The sequence below is a fragment of the Perca fluviatilis genome, chromosome 8 (assembly GCF_010015445.1).
Source record: "Perca fluviatilis chromosome 8, GENO_Pfluv_1.0, whole genome shotgun sequence".
In the NCBI taxonomy this organism is placed as follows: domain Eukaryota; kingdom Metazoa; phylum Chordata; class Actinopteri; order Perciformes; family Percidae; genus Perca; species Perca fluviatilis.
In genome coordinates this window covers 31,905,886-31,927,494 of record NC_053119.1, presented here as the reverse complement: position 1 = coordinate 31,927,494, position 21,609 = coordinate 31,905,886, and the positions used below count along the sequence as shown (strand labels likewise).

General features: G+C 38.6%; 1 protein-coding gene across 1 annotated transcript in view; it reads right to left on the bottom strand.

The window, feature by feature from the left end:
• Window positions 1-21,609, bottom strand: part of LOC120564412 (spondin-1-like) — a 483,039-nt gene that overhangs the window by 293,267 nt on the left and 168,163 nt on the right. The window contains exon 5 of the mRNA XM_039809345.1: window positions 20,574-20,696. Coding sequence (XP_039665279.1) covers window positions 20,574-20,696 — 123 coding nt within the window. The remainder of the gene's footprint in view (window positions 1-20,573; window positions 20,697-21,609) is intronic.

The window sequence follows — 21,609 nt, the reverse complement described above, 5'->3', positions numbered from 1 at the left end:
ACAATTAATCATCTCTCTCTTCTCTCAAGCAATCTCCTTCCATCAAATTCTCTGTCTCATTGTCTCTTTCACTCTTCCTCCCTTCTGTCTCTCTTCCCCCTCCTCCCCCTCCAGGGTCATTTTCCAGATTTGGTAGGATTTCATCCACACATGTATATGTCTGCCTTTCAGGCACATATCCACCCTCTCAGCCTTTGTGCCTGCTGCTGCTGTCACAAGCCATATGCTGCTGTCTGTTGTTCTGCAATGACATGGCTGACAATACTGCCCCTGTCCCCTGCCTTTAGTCAATTTCCTAGTCAAGCTGCTTCCTCACATATTTCCACATCCCAGCCAGATCGATGCTCGTTCTAAGCAATACAAGCACATATACATAGGATAATACAAATATTTCTCTTCTCGTAGCCCTTTCAACTTTCATCTCTAACAGTATTACACAGTATTAATTTGTTTTCATATTTCTGCATATGTGTGTGAGTCATTATCAGCGTTGTGAAAATCTACCTAGACCTCACAATGTTCTACACATTTTGTCATTATATTATTCAACCTTTAAAGCAAACAGTTCAGCTTCTTGTTTTTGCAGTAGCATAAACCTTTTAAACCTTTTGTGAATGAAATTCATACTTATTGCCAAAACCCACTTCAACCATTTTCACTACTTCAACTTTTCTTACGGATTTAAGCTATTCAACCAGTTTTCAAGGTGGCAGAGAAGCTTTATAATTCAGCTATTCAGCATCTCTAATGCATTTTCTGCAGGAAATGCATTTCTGTAGGTTTTATTATTATTATCTGCACGTTTTTGGCTCTCTGTAACTTCTGCATACTCACCTATTTAAACCATTCCACTTTCTCTTCAAAATGTTCAGCCTTTCACAGCTAACAATAATGATGGGACTTCTTCAACTTTGTTTCTACTATTTATACTTTTTAAAATTTGCTTTTTAACACTTTTTTTAACATTGAAGTAGTGGAAGGAGGCTTCAACTCCTTAAAATCTTCTTCGCGCCCCAAAGTTTAGCTCTTTCATACTTTCACCTACAGACGCCAAACAAACTTTAAAATGTTCACAAAATATTCAGCTATCCGGCTACTACCTTTCAGTTTGAGATCTTTTACAGTTTTTTGTGAAAAGCTGTTTAAGTTTAATGATCTTTTCAGGAATTTTCTGCGTTTCTAATGAGTGGTGGCTACGAGTGGATGATGTCACAGCTACAGCACAGAGCCTTAAAAATTATCTTAGTTCCTTCTCTATTAATTGCTCTCATGCCCACAATATCTACTTGTCATACACAATTTATAAATCAAAACATAGGTTTCAGCCAATGTGCTCAGTTAAGCGATATGTCTTATACTTTGGGCTCGGCAAGCTTCCAAATGATGAGAGTAACACATTTTCCTCCATCCGCTGCAATGATAAAGTCCTCCATATTTTCCAGCGAAGCAGAACGAACCAATTTTTAAATCGCTGATATGCCACATTATTTAAAGTTTATCCATATACATTTTATAGCGATACGTTCACAAAGGCCTTGTGGTGCTCAGGATTACGTCATTTGACTGATAGCAGTTATCGTTTTGCCAGTCTGAGCCTTTATTTGAGAGCTCGCTCTCAGGGTCTCTGAGCTGCATGTGGCCCAGCTGACAGTTTCAGCAGGTGTTGCTCATCAACTGATAAGACTTCAAAGCATGTTTACAAACATATTCACTGGCCATTGGTTACCATGACAGCACTTTCACAGACACACCCAGATACTACAGGCAGTAATATGAACATTAGGCTATATCTCTGGCCTTTCACTTCTGTCTGTCTGTCTTCTCTCTCCCCCTCTCTATCTCTCTGTTTCTCTTTCCCTCTCTCTCTCCCTCTCTTTCTTTCCCTCTGCCTCTCTCTCCCTGTCCCTCTCTTTTTCTCTCTCTCCTTCTCTCTCCATCCCTCCTTCTCCCTCCCTGTCTCTCTCTCCCCCTCTCTCTCTCTCTCTCTTTCCCTCTCTCTTTCTTTCCCTCTGCCTCTCTCTCCCTGTCTATCCCTCTCTCTTTCCTTCTCTTTCTCTCTCTTTATCTCTCCCTCTCTCGTCCCCCTCTCTCTCTCCCCTTCTCTTTCTTTCCCTCTCTCTCTCTCTCTTTCTTTACCTCTGCCTCTCTCTCCCTCTCTATCCCCCCTCTCGCTCTCTCTCCCTGTCTCTCTCTCTTTTTCTCTCTCTCTCCTTCTCTCTCATCCCTCCTTCTCCCTCCCTCTCTTCCCCCCTCTCTTCCTTTCTCTCTTCATCTCTTTCTTTCCCTCTCTCTCTCTTTCCCTCTGCCTCTCTCGCTCCCTCTCTCTCCCTCTCTCTCACGTTCTCTCTCTTTCCCTCTCTCTCTCACTCTCCCTCTCTCTCACATTCTCTCTTTCCCTATCTCTCTCACTCTCCCTCTCTCTCTCTATCCCCCTCTCTCTCTCTTTCCTTCTCTTTCTCTCTCCTTGTCTCTCCCTCTCTCCCTCTCTTCGATGACTTAATACGAATCAAACTATTTTTTTTTCAACATCCTTGTCATGATTGCATTTCATTTTTTGTTTTCAATGCAAAGTTGTTCAGCCCCCTTCTTTTAAGTCAATATATTTCACAACTCATCTCAGCTAGATTGATGCTTTTTCGTTCTATGCAGTGTATATGTCTGATAAAGTATTTCTTCTTTCAGCCTTTTCTAGTCAATTTATTTGAATTTCCATTTTTGACAGTATTACAGTTAAAAGCTTCCAGCTTTTCTAGAAATGTATTTCAGTTCTTATGTTTTTAAGGTAATGCAGTTTAGCTTCCTTCTCTGACAATTTTCCAGATTTTTCAGCAGTGTGGTGCAATGCATTTGGGCTTTAAGATTTTTCATACAATTTGTTTCATATTTCTGCATATGTGAGTCATTATCAGTTAGAAAATATACTAAGACCTCACAATATTTTACATATTTTGTCATTTTTCAACTTTTAAATGTTTTATGAAATTCATACTTATGAAAACGATTTCTCCAGTTAGCTTTAGCAATTCAGCTATTCAGCATTCCCACGCATTTTCTGCAGGAAATGCATTTTGTAGTTCTTATCTTTATTATTATTCCGTAAGATTTTTGGCTCTGCATAACTTCTGCATACTTTCAGCTATTAAAACCATTTAACTTTTCAAATGTTCAGCTCTTTCAGCTAATGATGGGACTTTTTCAACTTTTTTTCTACTATTTATACTTTTTAAAATGTTAAGCTTTTTAACACTTTTTTTAACATTGAAGTGAATGAGAGCATGCTTCAACTCCTTAAAATCTTCTTCCGCTCCCAAAAGTTTCAGCTCCTTCATACTTTCACCTACAGACACCAAACAAAAATGTTTAAAATGTTCACAAAATATTCAGCTATCCGGCTTTATCTTTTCAGTTTGATATCTTTTACAGTTTTTGTGAAAAAGCTGTTTAAGTTTAGTGATCATTTCAGGAAATTTTATCGATTAAACAGAGTGTGTATGGGGCTGCTTAGAGTGATGACGTCATCATCCAGAGTGTGAAGCTTCGAAAAAATAATCTTTGTCCCTTCTCTATAAATTGCTCGTACACCTACAATTGTTACTTGTCATACACAATTTATACATTAAAACGTAGGTATTTTTGTCTAGTTTCAGCCAATGTGCTTTTTGTGCAGTTTTGTGATACACCTTTTACTTTTGGCTGGTTGAGCTTCCAAATGACAAGACCTCCACGGCTTCTTCCATTCACTCTCCTGTATAACATTCTTCAAATTTCCAAGCAAAATGCTGAAAAAAACACTTTTTTAAATCGCTGATATGCCCACATTTTTAAGTTTATCCAAATAAATTTTATACCGATACATTCACAAAGGCTTTGTGGTGCTCAGGATGACGTCATTTGACTGATAGCAGTCATCGTTTTGGCAGTCTGAGCCTTTATTTGAGAGCTCGCTCTCAGTTTCTCTGAGCTGCATGTGGCCCAGCTGACAGTTTCAGCAGGTGACACGCTCGTTAAACTGATTACACTTCAAAGCATGTTTACAAACATATCCACTGGCCATTGGTTACCATGACAGCACTTTCACAGACACACCCAGATACTACAGGCAGTAATATGAACATTAGGCTATATCTCTGGCCTTTCACTTCTGTCTGTCTGTCTTCTCTCTCCCCCTCTCTATCTCTCTGTTTCTCTTTCTCGTTCCCTCTCTCTCTCCCTCTCTTTCTTTCCCTCTGCCTCTCTCTCCCTGTCCCTCTCTTTTTCTCTCTCTCCTTCTATCTCCATCCCTCCAGACACACAGATACTACAGGCAGTAATATTAACTTTTTCTGGTCGGTGTGTCTGTCCTCTGTCTGTCTGTCCTCTGTCTGTCTGTCTGTCCTCTGTCTTCTGTCTGTCTGTCCTCTGTCTGTCCATCTGTCTGTCTGTCTGTCCTGTGTCTGTCTGTCTGTCCTCTGTCTTCTGTCCTCTGTCTGTCCTCTGTCTGTTTGTCTGTCCTCTGTCTGTCTGTCTGTCTGTCCTCTGTCTGTCCTCTGTCTGTCTTCTGTCTGTCTGTCCTCTGTCTTCTGTCTGTCTGTCCTCTGTCTGTCCATCTGTCTGTCTGTCTGTCCTGTGTCTGTCTGTCTGTCCTCTGTCTTCTGTCCTCTGTCTGTCCTCTGTCTGTTTGTCTGTCCTCTGTCTGTCTGTCTGTCCTCTGTCTGTCCTCTGTCTGTCTTCTGTCTGTCCTTTGTCTGTCTGTCTGTCTGTCCTCTGTCTGTCTGTCTTTCCTCTGTCTTTCCTCTGTCTGTCTGTCTGTCTTCTGTCTGTCCTCTGTCTGTCTTCTGTCTGTCCTCTGTCTGTCCTCTGTCTGTCTTCCACCACATATTGCTGATATGCCCACATTTTTAAGTTTAACCACATTAATTTTAGATGGAGATGTTCACAAAGGCTTCCTGTGTATCATTATTGTTAAGGCTCTTTAAATGTACTCAACAACCCTGCTCACGCTGGTTGGTCTACAATGTTTATGATTCACCAGGTGTGATAATTAAATAGATGAAGGAACACTGAGTATCTAATGGATAGCGGCAGAGTAATGGTTAAGACATCTGACTTTGATGTAGGAGATCAGGAATTCAAATCCCACTTATGAGGATTTTTACCTCTGACATATGTAGCAATTGGAAATTGCTTTGAATGACAGTTCTTCCTTTTTCCTCTTATCTCTTTTTGGTAACACTTTACTTGACAGTACTGACATAACCATGACATGACACTGTCATAACTATGACATGACACTGTCATGAATGTGTCATAAACCTTATAAACATATATGTGTCATTCGGTTTTTGTCATGACAAGTTGACATTGTTTGGCTTGTCTTAATTATGACAACTTGACATTAATCAAAGCGATATTACCAGAAGTTGTCTTGGTCATGACAACTTGACATTAAATTTGTCTTGATTATGACACTGACATTAATCAAAGTGTCATTACCAGAAGTTGTCTTGGTCATGACAAGTTGACATTAAATTACTTTGGGATGTCTTTGTAATGACAACTTGACATTACAGTTTTTCACGATCGCTATGACAATTTTTTCAATACTTTTAACAACTTTCCTAAACTGTTAACGCACCAACACACCTACAACACACGATTGGCAAAACAGTTAATTTCATATTCAAAATCACACATTGTAAACTAAACTCCAACACTAATTTTCAAAATACAATAATTCACTAACACAATACACTATGTTTACCAAAACAATGCAATCATGTCTCAAAATCAAATAATTCTTGCAAAACACTAACACATGTTCTCTCCCAACAGGAACATTTAGTCAATCATAGCACAATGTCATACAAAACACTAACATCCTATGGAATTACAGAAACTGCATTATTTTATATGTGTCAGTCAGGTCTGCCCTTATAGAATAGACAATAGTGATTGTATTGATCATAGATTGTGTTTTGCACTGCAGTTTCTCTTGAAGCCTCTCTACATTTTTGTTTTGTTGGGTTTAGTAAATTTTTTTCAAAGAATATTTTTTGGGCTTTTCTGCCTTTATTTGACAGGACTGCTAGTTGAGAAAGGGGAAAGACATTCAGTAAATCGTCACAAGTAGGATTTGAACCCTGGATCTCTGCGTTGAGGAATAAACCTCAAAGTATATGTGTGCCTGCTCTACCCACTGAGCCAACCCAGCCACCGTTTTGTTTCTTTTGCTGCAGAGATTCAATACAAAAAATTATTGACCCATCTCAGAGTAGCTTTATAGAATGTGGGGTTTATGAAAAAAAGGAGACAGAGACAGAATTGTCCTGGTACTCCTCTTCCTCTCCCTCGTGAAGGCATTTTTCTTATTTTCTGTGTTCATCTACAGTATATTGTTCAAATAGGTCCTCTTTTACTGTACTACCATATGATCATGCGATTGAAAGAACCTCAACACCTGAGTGTGTTTCCTAGAAGGGAATCAGCTATGATTGATCTATTTGCATAACTTCAATCAGCTGTTTCTCAATAAATGCATGTATTAAATGCAGGGGATATATTTGTGTTTCAATTTACAATATGATCAGCTGTTCACTTTGACTTTAGCCTATAAGTTAGGTTTAGAACATGATGTTATCTGTTCTGAAATACAGTGTGAAAGCATTTGTAAATTTGGCAGTAAAGATCCATTGTTTTGCTTTTGGTGGAGCTTGTGTGTAAAAGAAGTTCAAGCATTTTAAATTTGTGTTAACTGTATGCATTTTGTGTCAAAGCAACAAGAAATGTGTTAATTGTATAGCCTACACAGACAGATGTTGTGCTAACTGTGTTAAGAGTTTAGGAAAGTTGTTAAAAGTATTGAAAAAAGTGTCATAGCGATCGTAAAAAACTGTAACCAGGATGACATTACCAGAGGATGTCTTTGTCATGACAACTTGACATGAACAGAAATTCACCTCTTTTTGTATTCATGACATTTTGACCTAATGATTATTATAATTAGATCTGAAAGATTAGAGACCAATTCTAGCACTTTTTCAGATATATGTCTGACAGGAAATTTCACAAAACTGGGTGTCATGACACTGTTATGACAGTGTAACTAATAAATATTTTGACCTCAAGTAGTGGTACCAATTGTATTTGTCATTAAGATATCATAGATAAGACTTGCTGTCAGGACAACATTATGACAGTGTAACTAATACATATTTTGACCTCAAGTAAAATGGTACCAATTGTATTTGTCATTAAGATATCATGGATAAGACTTGCTGTCTTGACAACATTATGAGTGTAATGAAAACATTCTTTGACCTCAAGTAAAGTGGTAACATTTTTATTTCTCATTAAGATATCATGGATAAGACTTGCTGTCATTACCACATTATGACAGTGTAACAAAAACATTCTTTGACCTCAAGTATGGTACCAATTGTATTTGTCATTGAGATATCATGGATAAGACTTGCTGTCATGACAACATTATGACAGTGTAACTAATACATATTTTGACCTGAAGTAAAGTGGTACCAATTGTATTTGTCATTAAGATATCATGGATAAGACTTGCTGTCATGACAACATTATGACAGTGTAACTAATACATATTTTGACCTCAAGTAAAGTGGTACCAATTGTATTTGTCATTAAGATATCATGGATAAGACTTGCTGTCATGACAACATTATGACAGTGTAACGAAAACATTCTTTGACCTCAAGTAAAGTGGTAACATTTTTATTTGTCATTAAGATATCATAGATAGGACTTGCTGTCATTACCACATTATGACAGTGTAATGAATACATTCTTTGACCTCAAGTAAAGTGGTACCAATTGTATTTGTCATTAAGATATCATAGAGAAGACTTGCTGTCATTACCACATTATAACAGGGTAAAGAATACATTTTTTGACCTCAAGTATGGTACCAATTGTATTCGTCATTGAGATATCATAGATAAGACTTGCTGTCATTACCACATTATGACAGTGTAAAGAATACATTCTTTGACCTCAAGTAAAGTGGTATTAATATAAACAGAAATATGGCATACATACACATAATCTAACTGAAAAAATAAAGTGTGCACACAAAAGAAACCCTTTTCAGTTCTATGAGCTCTATTGTTCTTTGATGACAAGAGTTCAGAGATATTCAACATTGGGGCCCATATGAGTTTGGTTTCCGTTTGTCCTTCCACCTGGAAGAATGAATCAAGGGAAATCCGTCTATGTTCAGAGTCTCGATCCTGTAGCTTGCCACCCAGCCCACTGAACTGGGAATCTCTAAACCCTGGAAGTCTCTGGGATGTGAAGAATCGATGTGATTCAATATCCCTCTGTGGACTGGGACTCCCCTGCGTAGCCTTTTCACCTCCTCCACCTGTAGATAAGGCCAAACAAATTCTCTCAATTACTATTCAGTAATAAAATCAATTGCTTAGGCTACAATGAAAATAAAATGAGGTCATATTTCAGTTAACCCCTATTGAAATATCTAAACCTCTATTCAGTTTGTACAACCATTCTTAAAGGGGTGATAGAATGATTATATAGGGTATTTTACACTGTTCCTTAAGGTCTCCTAATAGGGTATGTAACATTGGTTGGGCTGAAAATTGCCTGAATGCTATTTTATTAGGCCCTTATCTACCCTGTGAATATGGCTCTATTTGGAACAAGAGCTTTTCTTCCAAATATGGTATGCTCATTAATATTCCGAATGAGCTACGTGCTGATTGGTTTGAGCAAACTACATAGAAACACATGGGAGACTCTCATATTTCAGACACTGCAAAGTTATACATTGTTTATCTGGCTATTCCGTTACAAAATTCACTTCTGAAACTTTTTTATGCGAGAAATCAACTATGTAGCTAGCTCTCATTGATAGAGCTACATCCAGCAGCAGGCTCTATCAATGAGACTCGCGGACAAGCAGCGTTTATTTCCCCAATGGTTTGTTTAAATAACTCAACACATTAAAATTACACACATTAAACGATTAACTGAAACCTGTGGTAAGAGATTGCTGGCGTAACAAGCTCGCTGACTGCGCTCTCACTCACATACACCGGGCATTTAGCTAGCAGGAAGAGGGGAGTTGCAGGCCCTGGAGCTCTGTCAGGGCAGGGGCATTTGGTTGTCATTAGCCCAAGAGACAGTGACTTTGCGCGGGTATGGAGTGCCGTGGGCTTCCAGTCGTGACGCAGCTCCAAGTACCTCACAGCAGGCCAGGGTCTGTGAAGGAAGGCAGGCCGGGCGGCGAGGCAGCAACACAGGCAGCACCGGCGCTGAACTCCGACACACAGTCGGACAAAATTTGCAATTAGCCCTCCATTTTTGTAAAGCGGCCCATATTTGAGCTTTACATGTTGATTTCTCGCATAAAAAAGTTTCAGAAGTGAATTTTGTAATGGAATAGCAGAGATCTGCGTGACCTAGCTAGATTCAGAAGACTACCTGATCTCAGGTCAGTTGTATAGCCTATGTAAATGTTGGGGCGTGACCGTTCTCTTAATACACCCAAGGGCTGACAAAGGTTCCGGTTTTTGGGAGGTTGACGTCAACTTCCAGCTTTGTTGAGATTCGCCCGTTTTCAGCGGCAGTTTCAAAATATGAGATTTTCATAGTAAAGGGGTGTCAATGGGATTTTGAGCTTCTATGTATGTCCTATTTACCCACCGAACTGTTGTTATTCAACTATGACATATAAAATCGGTTTTGCATTCTATCACCCCTTTAAATTTCTTCTCTTAGGTATCAAATGTATATAAATCCCTTTCATGTACCAAAAGCACATTTATATTAATAGGCAACCTTTATAAAAACAATGCATTTCTAATTCAAGTTGTATTGAACCTTAGTAACATTAAAACTATCCTAAATATAATAGCATAAATTGCATTATTTTCCCATAACTTAAGCTACAGTGTTGTAATCTAGAGGCATGCTTGCGTGCTTATTTATCCCTCCCTGCACCGGTAACTGTAGAAAGAATGGATTAAAGTTAACCTCTTTAAGTTAGCTACTTCACCATAAACTCCAGTTAAACATTTAAACTCACAATGTGTACTAACATTCATTCAACAAAATACCCACAGCTAGCAATAATGTTGAAAAGCAACATTACTTTCCATAACCGATAGAATCATTAGCCTTTTCACAGGCAATATGCAGTAGCTAGTCTGCTAGCCTTTTGTGGCTAATTACCCTATTAGCATATGAATACAGCACCTTAGCTAACCCGTTAGCTTAATACTATTAGCACCGATTAGCATGGATGCTAGCAAACTCTAGTGTTAAGGAGTGACTCACCATTTTGCTGCCTATAACCAAAGCCGGTCTACGGAAAGCCGTTCCACTCCCTATTCAGCCCCATTGTACCGTATTTGTTTGCAGTTCCACCAGAGTTCCACTGGGGGTGATCGCGGTCCAGTGCAAAATGAATGGGACTCTATGGAGCTAGACGGCTAAATTTGTCTCTTTCGCCCGATTGCCGTTGAGAAACCTCAGATTTGATTGTAGTTTTTGCAAGTTCAACATGGATTATAGGTCGAAAGTTGAATGAACGAGTACTTATGTCCTTTTGATTTCTTACAGGGTGAGTCGTTGCCCATAACACGCTAGCATTCTGCTAATGAATGCTGATTGGTCAGTGAAGGTCTGATTACGATCGGAGATCCAGCTTGACGGCACCCGAAGCAGAGCCTGAATGTCAGAGTGAATATTTCGGTGTGGTCTTTAAAACATCAGCAAACCTCTTTCTAGCATGTTTATTGACAGGGAGAGCCTAACCTGTCAGCTGTGTTGTCGATGCCTCGAGAGAAAAAAGGAAGCCACTCAGAGCTTGCCGGTAGTATACGTTCAGGTATATGTGTATGACGTCATTGACATTTTAAAAGGCTTTTTAGAACAAAAAAGCGACTTTCAAAACATCTAACACCCAGCAGTGTGTATTTTCTTTGCCTCCCCTTTCGAATGCAACATTCAAATTACTAGACAAAAAATTAAATCCTGAGAAAAGTGGATTTTTAGGGGTATAGCTCCATAGAGTCCCATTCATTCTGCACTGGCCTGTGAGCGCCCCCTATATGGATCTCTGGTGGAACTGCAACCAGTCCAGAAGCCGGAAGTAAGGAGAGAGTGGAACTTCTTCCTATATTAGAAATTCTTTGCTATAACTCCGTGATGATAGTTGATTCAGGCACAGCTCTCTTTCACTCTATTTATAACGGCAGCATCCTCCTATTTACCTGAAAGCTTGAAAAACCACTTTGATGGGCTTGTAAATAAGCCAATGGGTGAACTTGGGTCTGTGAGCTGACCAATCAGATTTACGTCTCCTCACATCCCTTTCGGCGCCTGCATCAGAATATAGGAGGCTGCCGTTATTCACTCAGTAACATAAATAGGATGCCAGTTAGTGAAATAAATCAATTCTACATACTAAATACTATCTAATACCATCTATACCTTGTTGTAAATAGAGTGAAAGAGAGCTGTGCCTGAATCAACTATCGTCACGGAGTTATAGGCAGCAAAATGGTGAGTCACTCCTTAACACTAGAGTTTGCTAGCATCCATGCTAATCGGTGCTAATAGCATTAAGCTAACGGGTTAGCTAAGGTACTGTATTCATATGCTAATAGGGTAATTAGCCACAAAAGGCTAGCAGACTAGCTACTGCATATTGCCTGTGAAAAGGCTAATGATTCTATCTATTGGTTATGGAAAGTAATGTTGCTTTTCAACACTATTGCTAGCTGTGGGTATTTTGTTGAATGAATGTTAGTACACATTGTGAGTTTAACTGTTTAACTGGAGTTTATGGTGAAGTAGCTAACTTAAAGAGGCTAATTTTTAGTGCATTCTTTCTACAGTTACCGGTGCAGGGAGGGATAAATAAGCACGCAAGTCTTAATGCCTCTAGATTACAACACTGTAGCTTAAGTTATGGGGAAATAATGCAATTTATGCAATTATATTTAGGATAGTGTTAATGTTACTAAGGTTCCATACAACTTGAATTAGAAATGCATTGTTTGTATAAAGGTTGCCTATTAATATAAATGTGCTTTTGGTACATGAAAGGGATTTATATACATTTGATACCTAAGAGAAGAAATTTAAGAACGGTTGTACAAACTGAATAGAGGTTTAGATATTTCAATAGGGGTTAACTGAAATATGACCTCATTTTATTTTCATTGTAGCCTAAGCAATTGATTTTATTACTGAATAGTAATTGAGAGAATTTGTTTGGTACAGGTGGAGGAGGTGAAAAGGCTGCGCAGGGGAGGCCCAGTCCACAGAGGGATATTGAATCACATCGATTCTTCACATCCCAGAGACTTCCAGGGTTTAGAGATTCCCAGTTCAGTGGGCTGGGTGGCGAGCTACAGGATCGAGACTCTGAACGTAGACGGATTTCCCTTGATTCATTCTTCATGGTGGAAGGACAAACGGAAACCAAACTCATATGGGCCCCAATGTTGAACATCTCTGAACTCTTGTCATCAAAGAACAATTGAGCTCATAGAACTGAAAAGGGTTTCTTTTGTGTGCACATTTTTTTTCATAATATTTGTCTGGCGTAAGTTTATCCATGATATCTTAATGACAAATACAACTGGTACCACTTTACTTGAGGTCAAAGAATGTATTACGTTACTGTCATAATGTGGTAATGACAGCAAGTCTTCTCTATGATATCTTAATGACAAATACAATTGGTACCACTTTACTTGAGGTCAAAGAATGTATTTGTTACACTGTCATAATGTGGTAATAACAGCAAGTCTTATCTATGATATCTTACTGACAAATAAAAATGTTACCACTTTACTTGAGGTCAAAGAATGTTTTCGTTACACTGTCATAATGTTGTCATGACAGCAAGTCTTGTCCATGATATCTTAATGACAAATACAATTGGTACCACTTTACTTGAGGTCAAAATATGTATTAGTTACACTGTCATAATGTTGTCCTGACAGCAAGTCTTATCCATGATATCTTAATGACATATACAATTGGTACCACTTTACTTGAGGTCAAAGAATGTATTTGTTACACTGTCATAATGTGGTAATGACAGCAAGTCTTATCTATGATATCTTAATGACAAATAAAAATGTTACCACTTTACTTGAGGTCAAAGAATGTTTTCGTTACACTGTCATAATGTTGTCATGACAGCAAGTCTTATCCATGATATCTTAATGACAAATACAATTGGTACCACTTTACTTGAGGTCAAAATATGTATTAGTTACACTGTCATAATGTTGTCATGACAGCAAGTCTTATCCATGATATCTTAATGACAAATACAATTGGTACCACTACTTGAGGTCAAAATATTTATTAGTTACACTGTCATAACAGTGTCATGACACCCAGTTTTGTGAAATTTCCTGTCAGACATCTATCTGAAAAAGTGCTAGAATTGGTCTCTAATCTTGCACATCTAATTATAATAATCATTAGGTAAAAATGCCATGAATACAAAAAGAGGTGAATTTCTGTTTATGTCAAGTTGTCATGACAAAGACATCCTCTGGTAATGTCATCCTGGTTAATGTCAGGTTGTCATAACAAAGACATCCCAAACTAATTTATTGTCAACTTGTCATGACCAAGACAACTTCTGGTAATGACACTTTGATTAATGTCAAAGTGTCATAATCAAGACAAATTTAATGTCAACTTGTCATGACCAAGACAACTTCTGGTAATATCACTTTGATTAATGTCAAGTTGTCATAATCAAGACAAGCCAAACAACCTCAACTTCGTATTGTCATTCGGACAAAAACCAAATGACACTTAATGACAGAAGTCATAAACGTTTATGACTTGTTATAAGGTTTATGACACATTCATGACAGTGTCATGTCATAGTTATGACAGTGTCATGTCATGGTTATGTCGGTACTGTCAAGTAAAGTGTTACCCTCTTTTTTTTCTTAACCAAACACACACACACACACACACACACACACACACACACACACACACACACACACACACACACACACACATGCACAGACAGACAAACACACATGCACAGACACACACACATGCACAAACAGACACAAACACAGACAAACACACACACACCACACACAAACACACATCATTTAAAAGTTAATTTAAAGGCCTCAAACTTACATTGTTTCAGTAAACTTCAGATCACATAATAAACTAACAATCCATATTTAGGTAACTTTTATGCCTTAATACGAATCAAACTATTTTTTAATACATCCTTGTCATAATTGCATGTCATTTTTCGTTTTCAATGCAAAGTTCTTCAGCCCCCTTCTTTTCAGGCAATATATTTCACATCTCATCTCAGCTAGATTGATGCTTTTTCGTTCTATGCAGTCGTTCTAAGATGGATGCTTTTTCGTATAAATATATATAAAGTATTTCTTCTTTCAGCCTTTTCTAGTCAATTTATTTGAACTTCCACTTTTGACAGTATTACAGTTTAGCTTCCAGCTTTTCTAGAAATGTATTTCAGCTCTTACCTTTTTAAGGTAATGCAGTTTAGGTTCCTTCTCTGACAATTTTACAGATTTTTCAGCAGTGCCGTGCAATGCATTTGGGCTTTAAGACTTTTCATACAATTTGTTTCATATTTCTGCATATGTGAGTCATTATCAGAACATGTACTCAGACCTCACAATGTTCTGCATATTTTGTCATTTTTCAACTTTTAAAGCCAACAGTTCAGTTTAGCGTCAACTTTTAACTTTTTAATGAAATTCATACTTATTAAAACGAGTTCCACTTTTTCTACTACTCTCACTACTTCAACTTCTTCTTACGGATTTAAGCTATTCATCCAGTTAGCTTTAGCAATTCAGCTATCCAGCATTCCCACGCATTTTCTGCAGGAAATGCATTTTCTAGTTAGTGGGAATGCTGTTCAACAGCATTCCAACTATTGTTATTCGTGTCGGCCATTTTCTTTATTCAGTGGGAATGCTGTTCAACAGCATTCCAACTATTGTTATTCGTGTCGGCCATTTTCTTTATATATTATTCCCTCTTCCGTACGTTTTTTGGCTCTCTGTAACTTCTGCATACTTTCACCTATTTAAACCATTCAACTTTTCAAATGTTCAGCTCTTTCAGCTAATGATGGGACTTCTTCAACTTTTTTTCTACTATTTATACTTTTTAAAATTTTAAGCTTTTTAACACTTTTTTTTAACATTGAAGTCAATGAGAGCGGGCTTCAAATCCTTAAAATCTTCTTCCGCTCACAAAAGTTTCAGCTCCTTCATACTTTCACCTACAGATGCCAAACAAACTTTAAAATGTTCACAAAATATTCAGCTATCCAAACGTATCTTTTCAGTTTGATATCTTTTACAGTTTTTGTGAAAAAGCTGTTTAAGTTTAGTGATCTTTTCAGGATTTTTCTGCATTTCTAATGAATGTGTATGGGGCAGCTTAGAGTGGATGATGTCACAGCTACAGCACAAAGCCTTAAAAAAATTGTCTTAGTTCCTTCTCAATAAATTGCTCTCACGCCCACAATATCTACTTGTCATACACAATTTATACATCAATACGTAGGTATTTTCGTCTAGTTTCAGACAATTTGCTCAGTTAAGCGATATGTCTTATACTTTGGGCTCAGCAAGCTTCCAAATGATGAGAGTAACACATTTTCCTCCATCCGCCACAATGATAAAAGTATTTTCCAGCGAAGAGCAGAACGAACCACTTTTTTAAATCGCTGACATGCCCACATTTTTATGTTTATCCACATAAATTTTATACCAATACGTTCACAAAGGCCTTGTTGTGCTCAGGATAACGTCATTTGAGTGATAGCAGTTATAGTTCTGCCAGTCTGAGGCTATATTTGAGAGCTCGCTCTCAGGGACTCTGTATAGCTGTAGCACAGCACAGCTGACAGATTCAGCAGGTGACAGGCTCGTTAACTTGATTAAACAGATCAAAGCATGTTTATAAACATTCACAGGCCATTGGTTACCATGACAACACTTTCACAGACACACACACAGATACTACAGGCAGTAATATGAACAGTAGTCTATACAGATACTACAGGCAGTAATTTGAACAGTAGTCTATACAGATACTACAGGCAGTAATATGAACAGTAGTCTAGATCTGTTGTCTTCCACTTCTGTCTGTCTATCTTCTCTGTTCTATTCTCTTGTTCTGGTCTGTCTTTCTGTCTGTCTGTCTGTCTCCTTATCTGTCTGTCTCCTCCTCTGTTTTTCTTTTTGTCTCCCTCCTCCTTCATTCTCCGTTTCTCGCTGTCTCCTTCCCTAGTTCTGTCTTCCTCCCTCTGTCTCCCTTCCTCCCTCCCTCCCTCCTTCTTTCTCTTTTCTCTGTCTCCCTCACTCCCTCTCTACCTCCCTCCCTCCCTCTCTCTCTCTCCCTCCCTCCTCAATCTCTCTCACTCTCTCTCTCTATCACTCCTCTCTCTACCTCCCTCCCTTCCTCTCTCACTCCCTCTCTCCCTCCCTCCTTCTGTCTCTCCCTCCCTCCCTCCAGGGTCATTTGTGATTTGTGATTTCATCCATGTATATAGCCCGTTTCTTTTCAGCCAATATATCCACCTCTCAGCTCTTTAGGGTCATGCTTGTTTGTTCTACGCAATGGATCTGGCTGATAATAATACAAAGTCTTTAAACTTTCAGCCTTTTTAGTCAATTTTAGTCAAAGTTGCTCTCTTTCTTTTCCTCTACTCTTTCCTCTCTCTCTCCTCTCTTTATTCTCTTTCTCTCCTCTCTCTTCTCGTCTTTTCTCTCCTGCTCTTCTTTCTTCTCTTTCTCTCCTTGTCTCTTTCCTCTCTTTCTTCTTGTTCAGCCCCATTCTTTTCACCTAATATATTTCACATCTCATCTCAGCTAGATTGATGCGTTTTCATTCTATGCATTGTATATATCTGATAATAAAAATATTTCTTCTTTCAGCCTTTTCAACTTTCATCTTTAACAGTATTACAGTTCAGCTTCCAGCTTTTCTAACAAGCTCTTCACTTATGTAGGTAATGCAGTTTAGCTTCCAACTCTGAACATTTTCCAGATGTTTCAGCAGTGCAGTGCAATGCATTTGAGCTTTAATATTTTTCATACAATTTGTTTCATATTTCTGCATATGTGAGTCATTATTAGTTAGAAAATATACTCAGACCTCACAGTGTTCTACATATTTTGTCATTTTTCAACTTTTAAAGCCAACAGTTCAGTTTAGCATCAACTTTTAACTTTTTAATAAAATTCATACTTATTAAAACGATTTCCACTTTTCCTACTACTCTCACTACTTCAACTTCTTCTCACGGATTTAAGCTATTTATCCAGTTAGCTTTAGCAATTCACCTATTCAGCATTCCCACGCATTTTCTGCAGGAAATGCATTTTCTAGTTTATTATTCCGTCTTCCGTACGTTTTTTGGCTCTGCGTAACTTCTGCATACTTTCAGCTATTTAAACCATTCAACTTTTAAAATGTTCAGCTCTTTCAGCTAATGATGGGACTTCTTCAACTTTTTTTTTACTATTTATACTTTTTAAAATATTAAGCTTTTTAACACTGTTTTTAACATTGAAGTGAATGAGAGCAGGCTTCAACTCCTTAAAATCTTCTTCCGCTCCCAAAAGTTTCAGCTCCTTCATACTTTCACCTACAGACGCCAAACAAACTTTAAAATGTTCACAAAATATTCAGCTATCCAAACGTATCTTTTCAGTTTGATATCTTTTACAGTTTCTGTGAAAAAGCTGTTTAAGTTTATCGATCATTTCAGGAAATTTTATTGATTAAACAGAGTGTGTATTGGGCTGCTTAGAGTGGATGATGTCATAGCCAAAGCACAGAGCCTTAAAAAAAATCTTTGTCCCTTCTCTATAAATTGCTCTCACGCCCACAATATCTACTTGTCATACACAATTTATACACCAAAACGTAGGTATTTTTGTCTCGTTTCAGCCAATGTGTTCAGTTTTGTGATACGCCTTTAACTTTTGGCTCAGTGAGCTTACAAATGACAACAGTTCCAAATTTTCCTCCATTCGCTCCAATGGTAAACGTCCTCCATATTTTCCAGCAAAACACAGAACGAACCACTTTTTTAAATCGCTGATATGCCCACATTTTTACACTTATCCATATAAATTTTATACTGATACATTCACAAAGGCCTTGTGGTACTCAGGATGACGTCATTTGACTGATAGCATTTGTCGTTTTGGCAATCTGAGTCTTTATTTGAGAGCTTGCTCTCAGTGTCTGAATTGCTGCAGTGTGCTACAGGAGACATATTAAGATCTCATCACAGACATCAAAGCATGTTTACAAACACGGCACAGGCACTTAGTAGCCATGACAACCCTTTCACAGACAGTCCACTTGAATACTGTAGTATTCAACTAACTGAACTAACTATGAACATTAGTCTATCTCCTTTGCGTTCCACTTCTGTCTGTCTGTCTGTCTGTCTGTCTTTCTGTCTCCGTTCTTATCTGTCTGTCTCCCTCCCTCCCTCTGTCTCTGTCCCTCCTCTGTTTTTGTTTTTGTCTCCCTCCTCCTCCCTCCTTCTCCGTCTCTCGCTGTCTCTCGCCCTACTTCTCTGTCTCCCTCCCTCTGTCTCCCTCCCTCCCTCCTTCTGTCTGTATCCCTCCCTCCTGTCTCCCTCCCTCCCTCTCTTTCTCTATCCCTCCCTCCCTTCTTTCTCTTTTCTCTGTCTCCCTCACTTCCTCTCTACCTCCCTCCCTCCCTCTCTGTCTCTCTCCCTCCCTCCTTCTCAATCTCTCACTCCCTCTCTCCCTTCCTCCTGTCTCTCCCTCCAGGGTCATTTGTGATTTCATCCATGTATATAGCCTGTTTCTTTTCAGGCAATATATCCACCTCTCAGCTCTTTAGGGTCATGCTTGTTTGTTCTACGCAATGGATTTGGCTGATAATAATACAAAGTTTTTAAACGTTCAGCCTTTTTAGTCAATTTTAGTCAAAGTTGCTCTCTTTCTCAATTTTTCTATCTTTCCTCTCTTTTTCCTCTTCTCTCTTTCCTCTCTCTCTCCTTCTCTCTTTCTCTCCTCCCTTTTCTCCTTTCTCTCCTCTCTAGCTCTCCTTTCTTCTCTCCTTCTCTCTTTCCTCTCTTTCTTCTTGTTCAGCCCCATTCTTTTCACCTAATATATTTCACATCTCATCTCAGCTAGATTGATGCTTTTTCCTTCTATGCAGTGTATATTGGCATTTTTCCATTACACGGTACCTGCTCGACTTTCCTCGACTCTACTCGCCTGGACTCGATGCACTGTGCGTCCATTTTCCATTGCAGATTTCAGTACCGCCTCAGCGTGGCTGGTCGTCATAGCGACTGCCGTGGGTGTGGCTTGGTAGCGTTGCATTTCCCCCGACCCATTTCCTGGTTCTCCTTCTCCATAAACAACATGAAATCAAGGAGAGGGGTAACTTCTCCTGCTCCAGATTTCCCACCGTGGTCAGAAAAAACAGAGGAGACACTTTGTTCCTCTCATTATATGACTCTAGAGTCACTATTCGCTCTGAAGCTAATCGCCATCACTCTCTCACTGATCCCTCGCTCTATCACCCACTCCCCACACACACACACACGCCGGCTCGTCGCACACATCAGCGGAGAAGTATAACCATCAGGCCACTTGTATACTACGGAGAAAGCTCTTCGTGGAGCCTCAGCAGGACCAATAAGCAGGAGGCAGCAAACAACCACCGCTGGCTAAACTATTTAAAAATGCTGGGTTGGTTCAGGACAACCCCAGCTGTCGCTAGCAACGATGACGCAGTGATCAGTGATGATTCTTTTCGACCAATCTGTAGTCTGCAGGTTTTTACGTCACCTTTTAGTATCGCCTCAGCTCGCTTGGAACCTCGACTGAGGTGGTACTAAAAAAAGTACCTGTTAGCAGGTACCAGGGACTTTTTTTCATAATGGAAATCCAAAAAAGGCGAGTCGAGCCGGTACCATGTAATGGAAAAGTGCCATATGTCTGAAAATAATACAAAGTATTTCTTCTTTCAGCCTTTTCAGGCAATTAATTTCAACTTTCATCTTTGACAGTATTACAGTTCAGCTTCCAGCTTTTCTAATAATCTCTTCACTTATTTAGGTAATGCAGTTTAGCTTCTAACCAGTCCAGATGTTTCAGCAGTGCAGTGCAATGCATTTGAGCTTTAAGATTTTTCATACAATTTGTTTCATATTTCTGCATTTGTGAGTCATCAGTTAGAAAATATACTCAGACCTCACAATGTTCTACATCTTTTGTCATATTCAACTTTTAAAGCCAACAGTTCAGTTTAGCGTCAGCTTTTAACTTTTTAATGAAATTCATACTTATTAAAACGATTTCCACTTTTTCAACTATTCTCACTTCTTCAACTTTTTTCTTCACTCAGTTTAGCTTTAGCAATTCAGCTATTCAGCATTCCCACGCATTTTCTGCAGGAAATGCATTTTCTAGTTTCCTAATAAAATTCCTTTTTACAATAACCCATTGGCATGTTCAGACTTTTTTGACTAGTGGTGGTCAACAATTTGTACTTACTTGGGTAGTCTTTGGGATGTACTTTCTCTGACCAGTTGCCATAGAAGGTGAGTCTGTACTTGGCTGTTCCGCAGGCGCAGCACTCCATAGCGGGAGCTTCTGTGGCTTCACCAAACACACGCTCTACATGAAGAAATGATGTGAACATGACCCCACCTACTCATATGTAAAGATGTAAGCCAAAAAAAAAACACAGTTCAGTAGCTAACAGACAAAAAGAGAGAAGGCAGTGTGCATGCTTTGATAGAAATGCAAACCTGCATAAATCACCAGATACATTACTACAGTTTGGCCCCAGTCATAATTAAAATTACATCCCTGGGATAAATTGGTATTTAAATGACATATTATCCTTGATGCAAACTCATACATATTCAAATATTGCCCTTGACCAATGTTTTGCAACAATAGATCAAGGGGAATTCTTAAATATTTATGAGTCACCAAATTATTCGGATGAAAACCTCACTTGACATCTAAGTTATAGTAGGATGAGTGAAACGCAGAAAGGGCCTAACTTATGTCAGCAAATTGAAAAAGGGTGGCTTGATAACCTAGCATACTAGCCTGAACAAATAAAATTTTGGTGAGGTGAGGGAGATGTTATGAAAGGTTTCATAAACCATTTTTTGTTTTGTTTGTTTGATCTGATTTTTATCGTACAATAAATGTGTGTGCATCAGAGCTAAAAGAGTCCTGTTACCTCACTGTCTCACAGGAGTTAAGTGTTTATACGGGGATAAGACAGATTTCCAAATCTGGCATGGCACTTTCCCCTGCAGTGAAATTACAGGATGATAATGCTGTGACGCTGCTCTGTGTTGAAATACAAATAATTATTTAAATTACACACAGACTCCCTGGATATCCATGATTCAATGTCCTCACAATTTCCCCCGCTGCCTCTTTTGGCCCCATACATTTTTAAACACAGTAAAACTGGGGGGCTGTTCTGCTCCAAAAAGACGAAAAAAATAAAAATAGAAGAAGGGATAATGGCATGATGTCAAGGATGAAAAGATAAGCAGCCAACAAG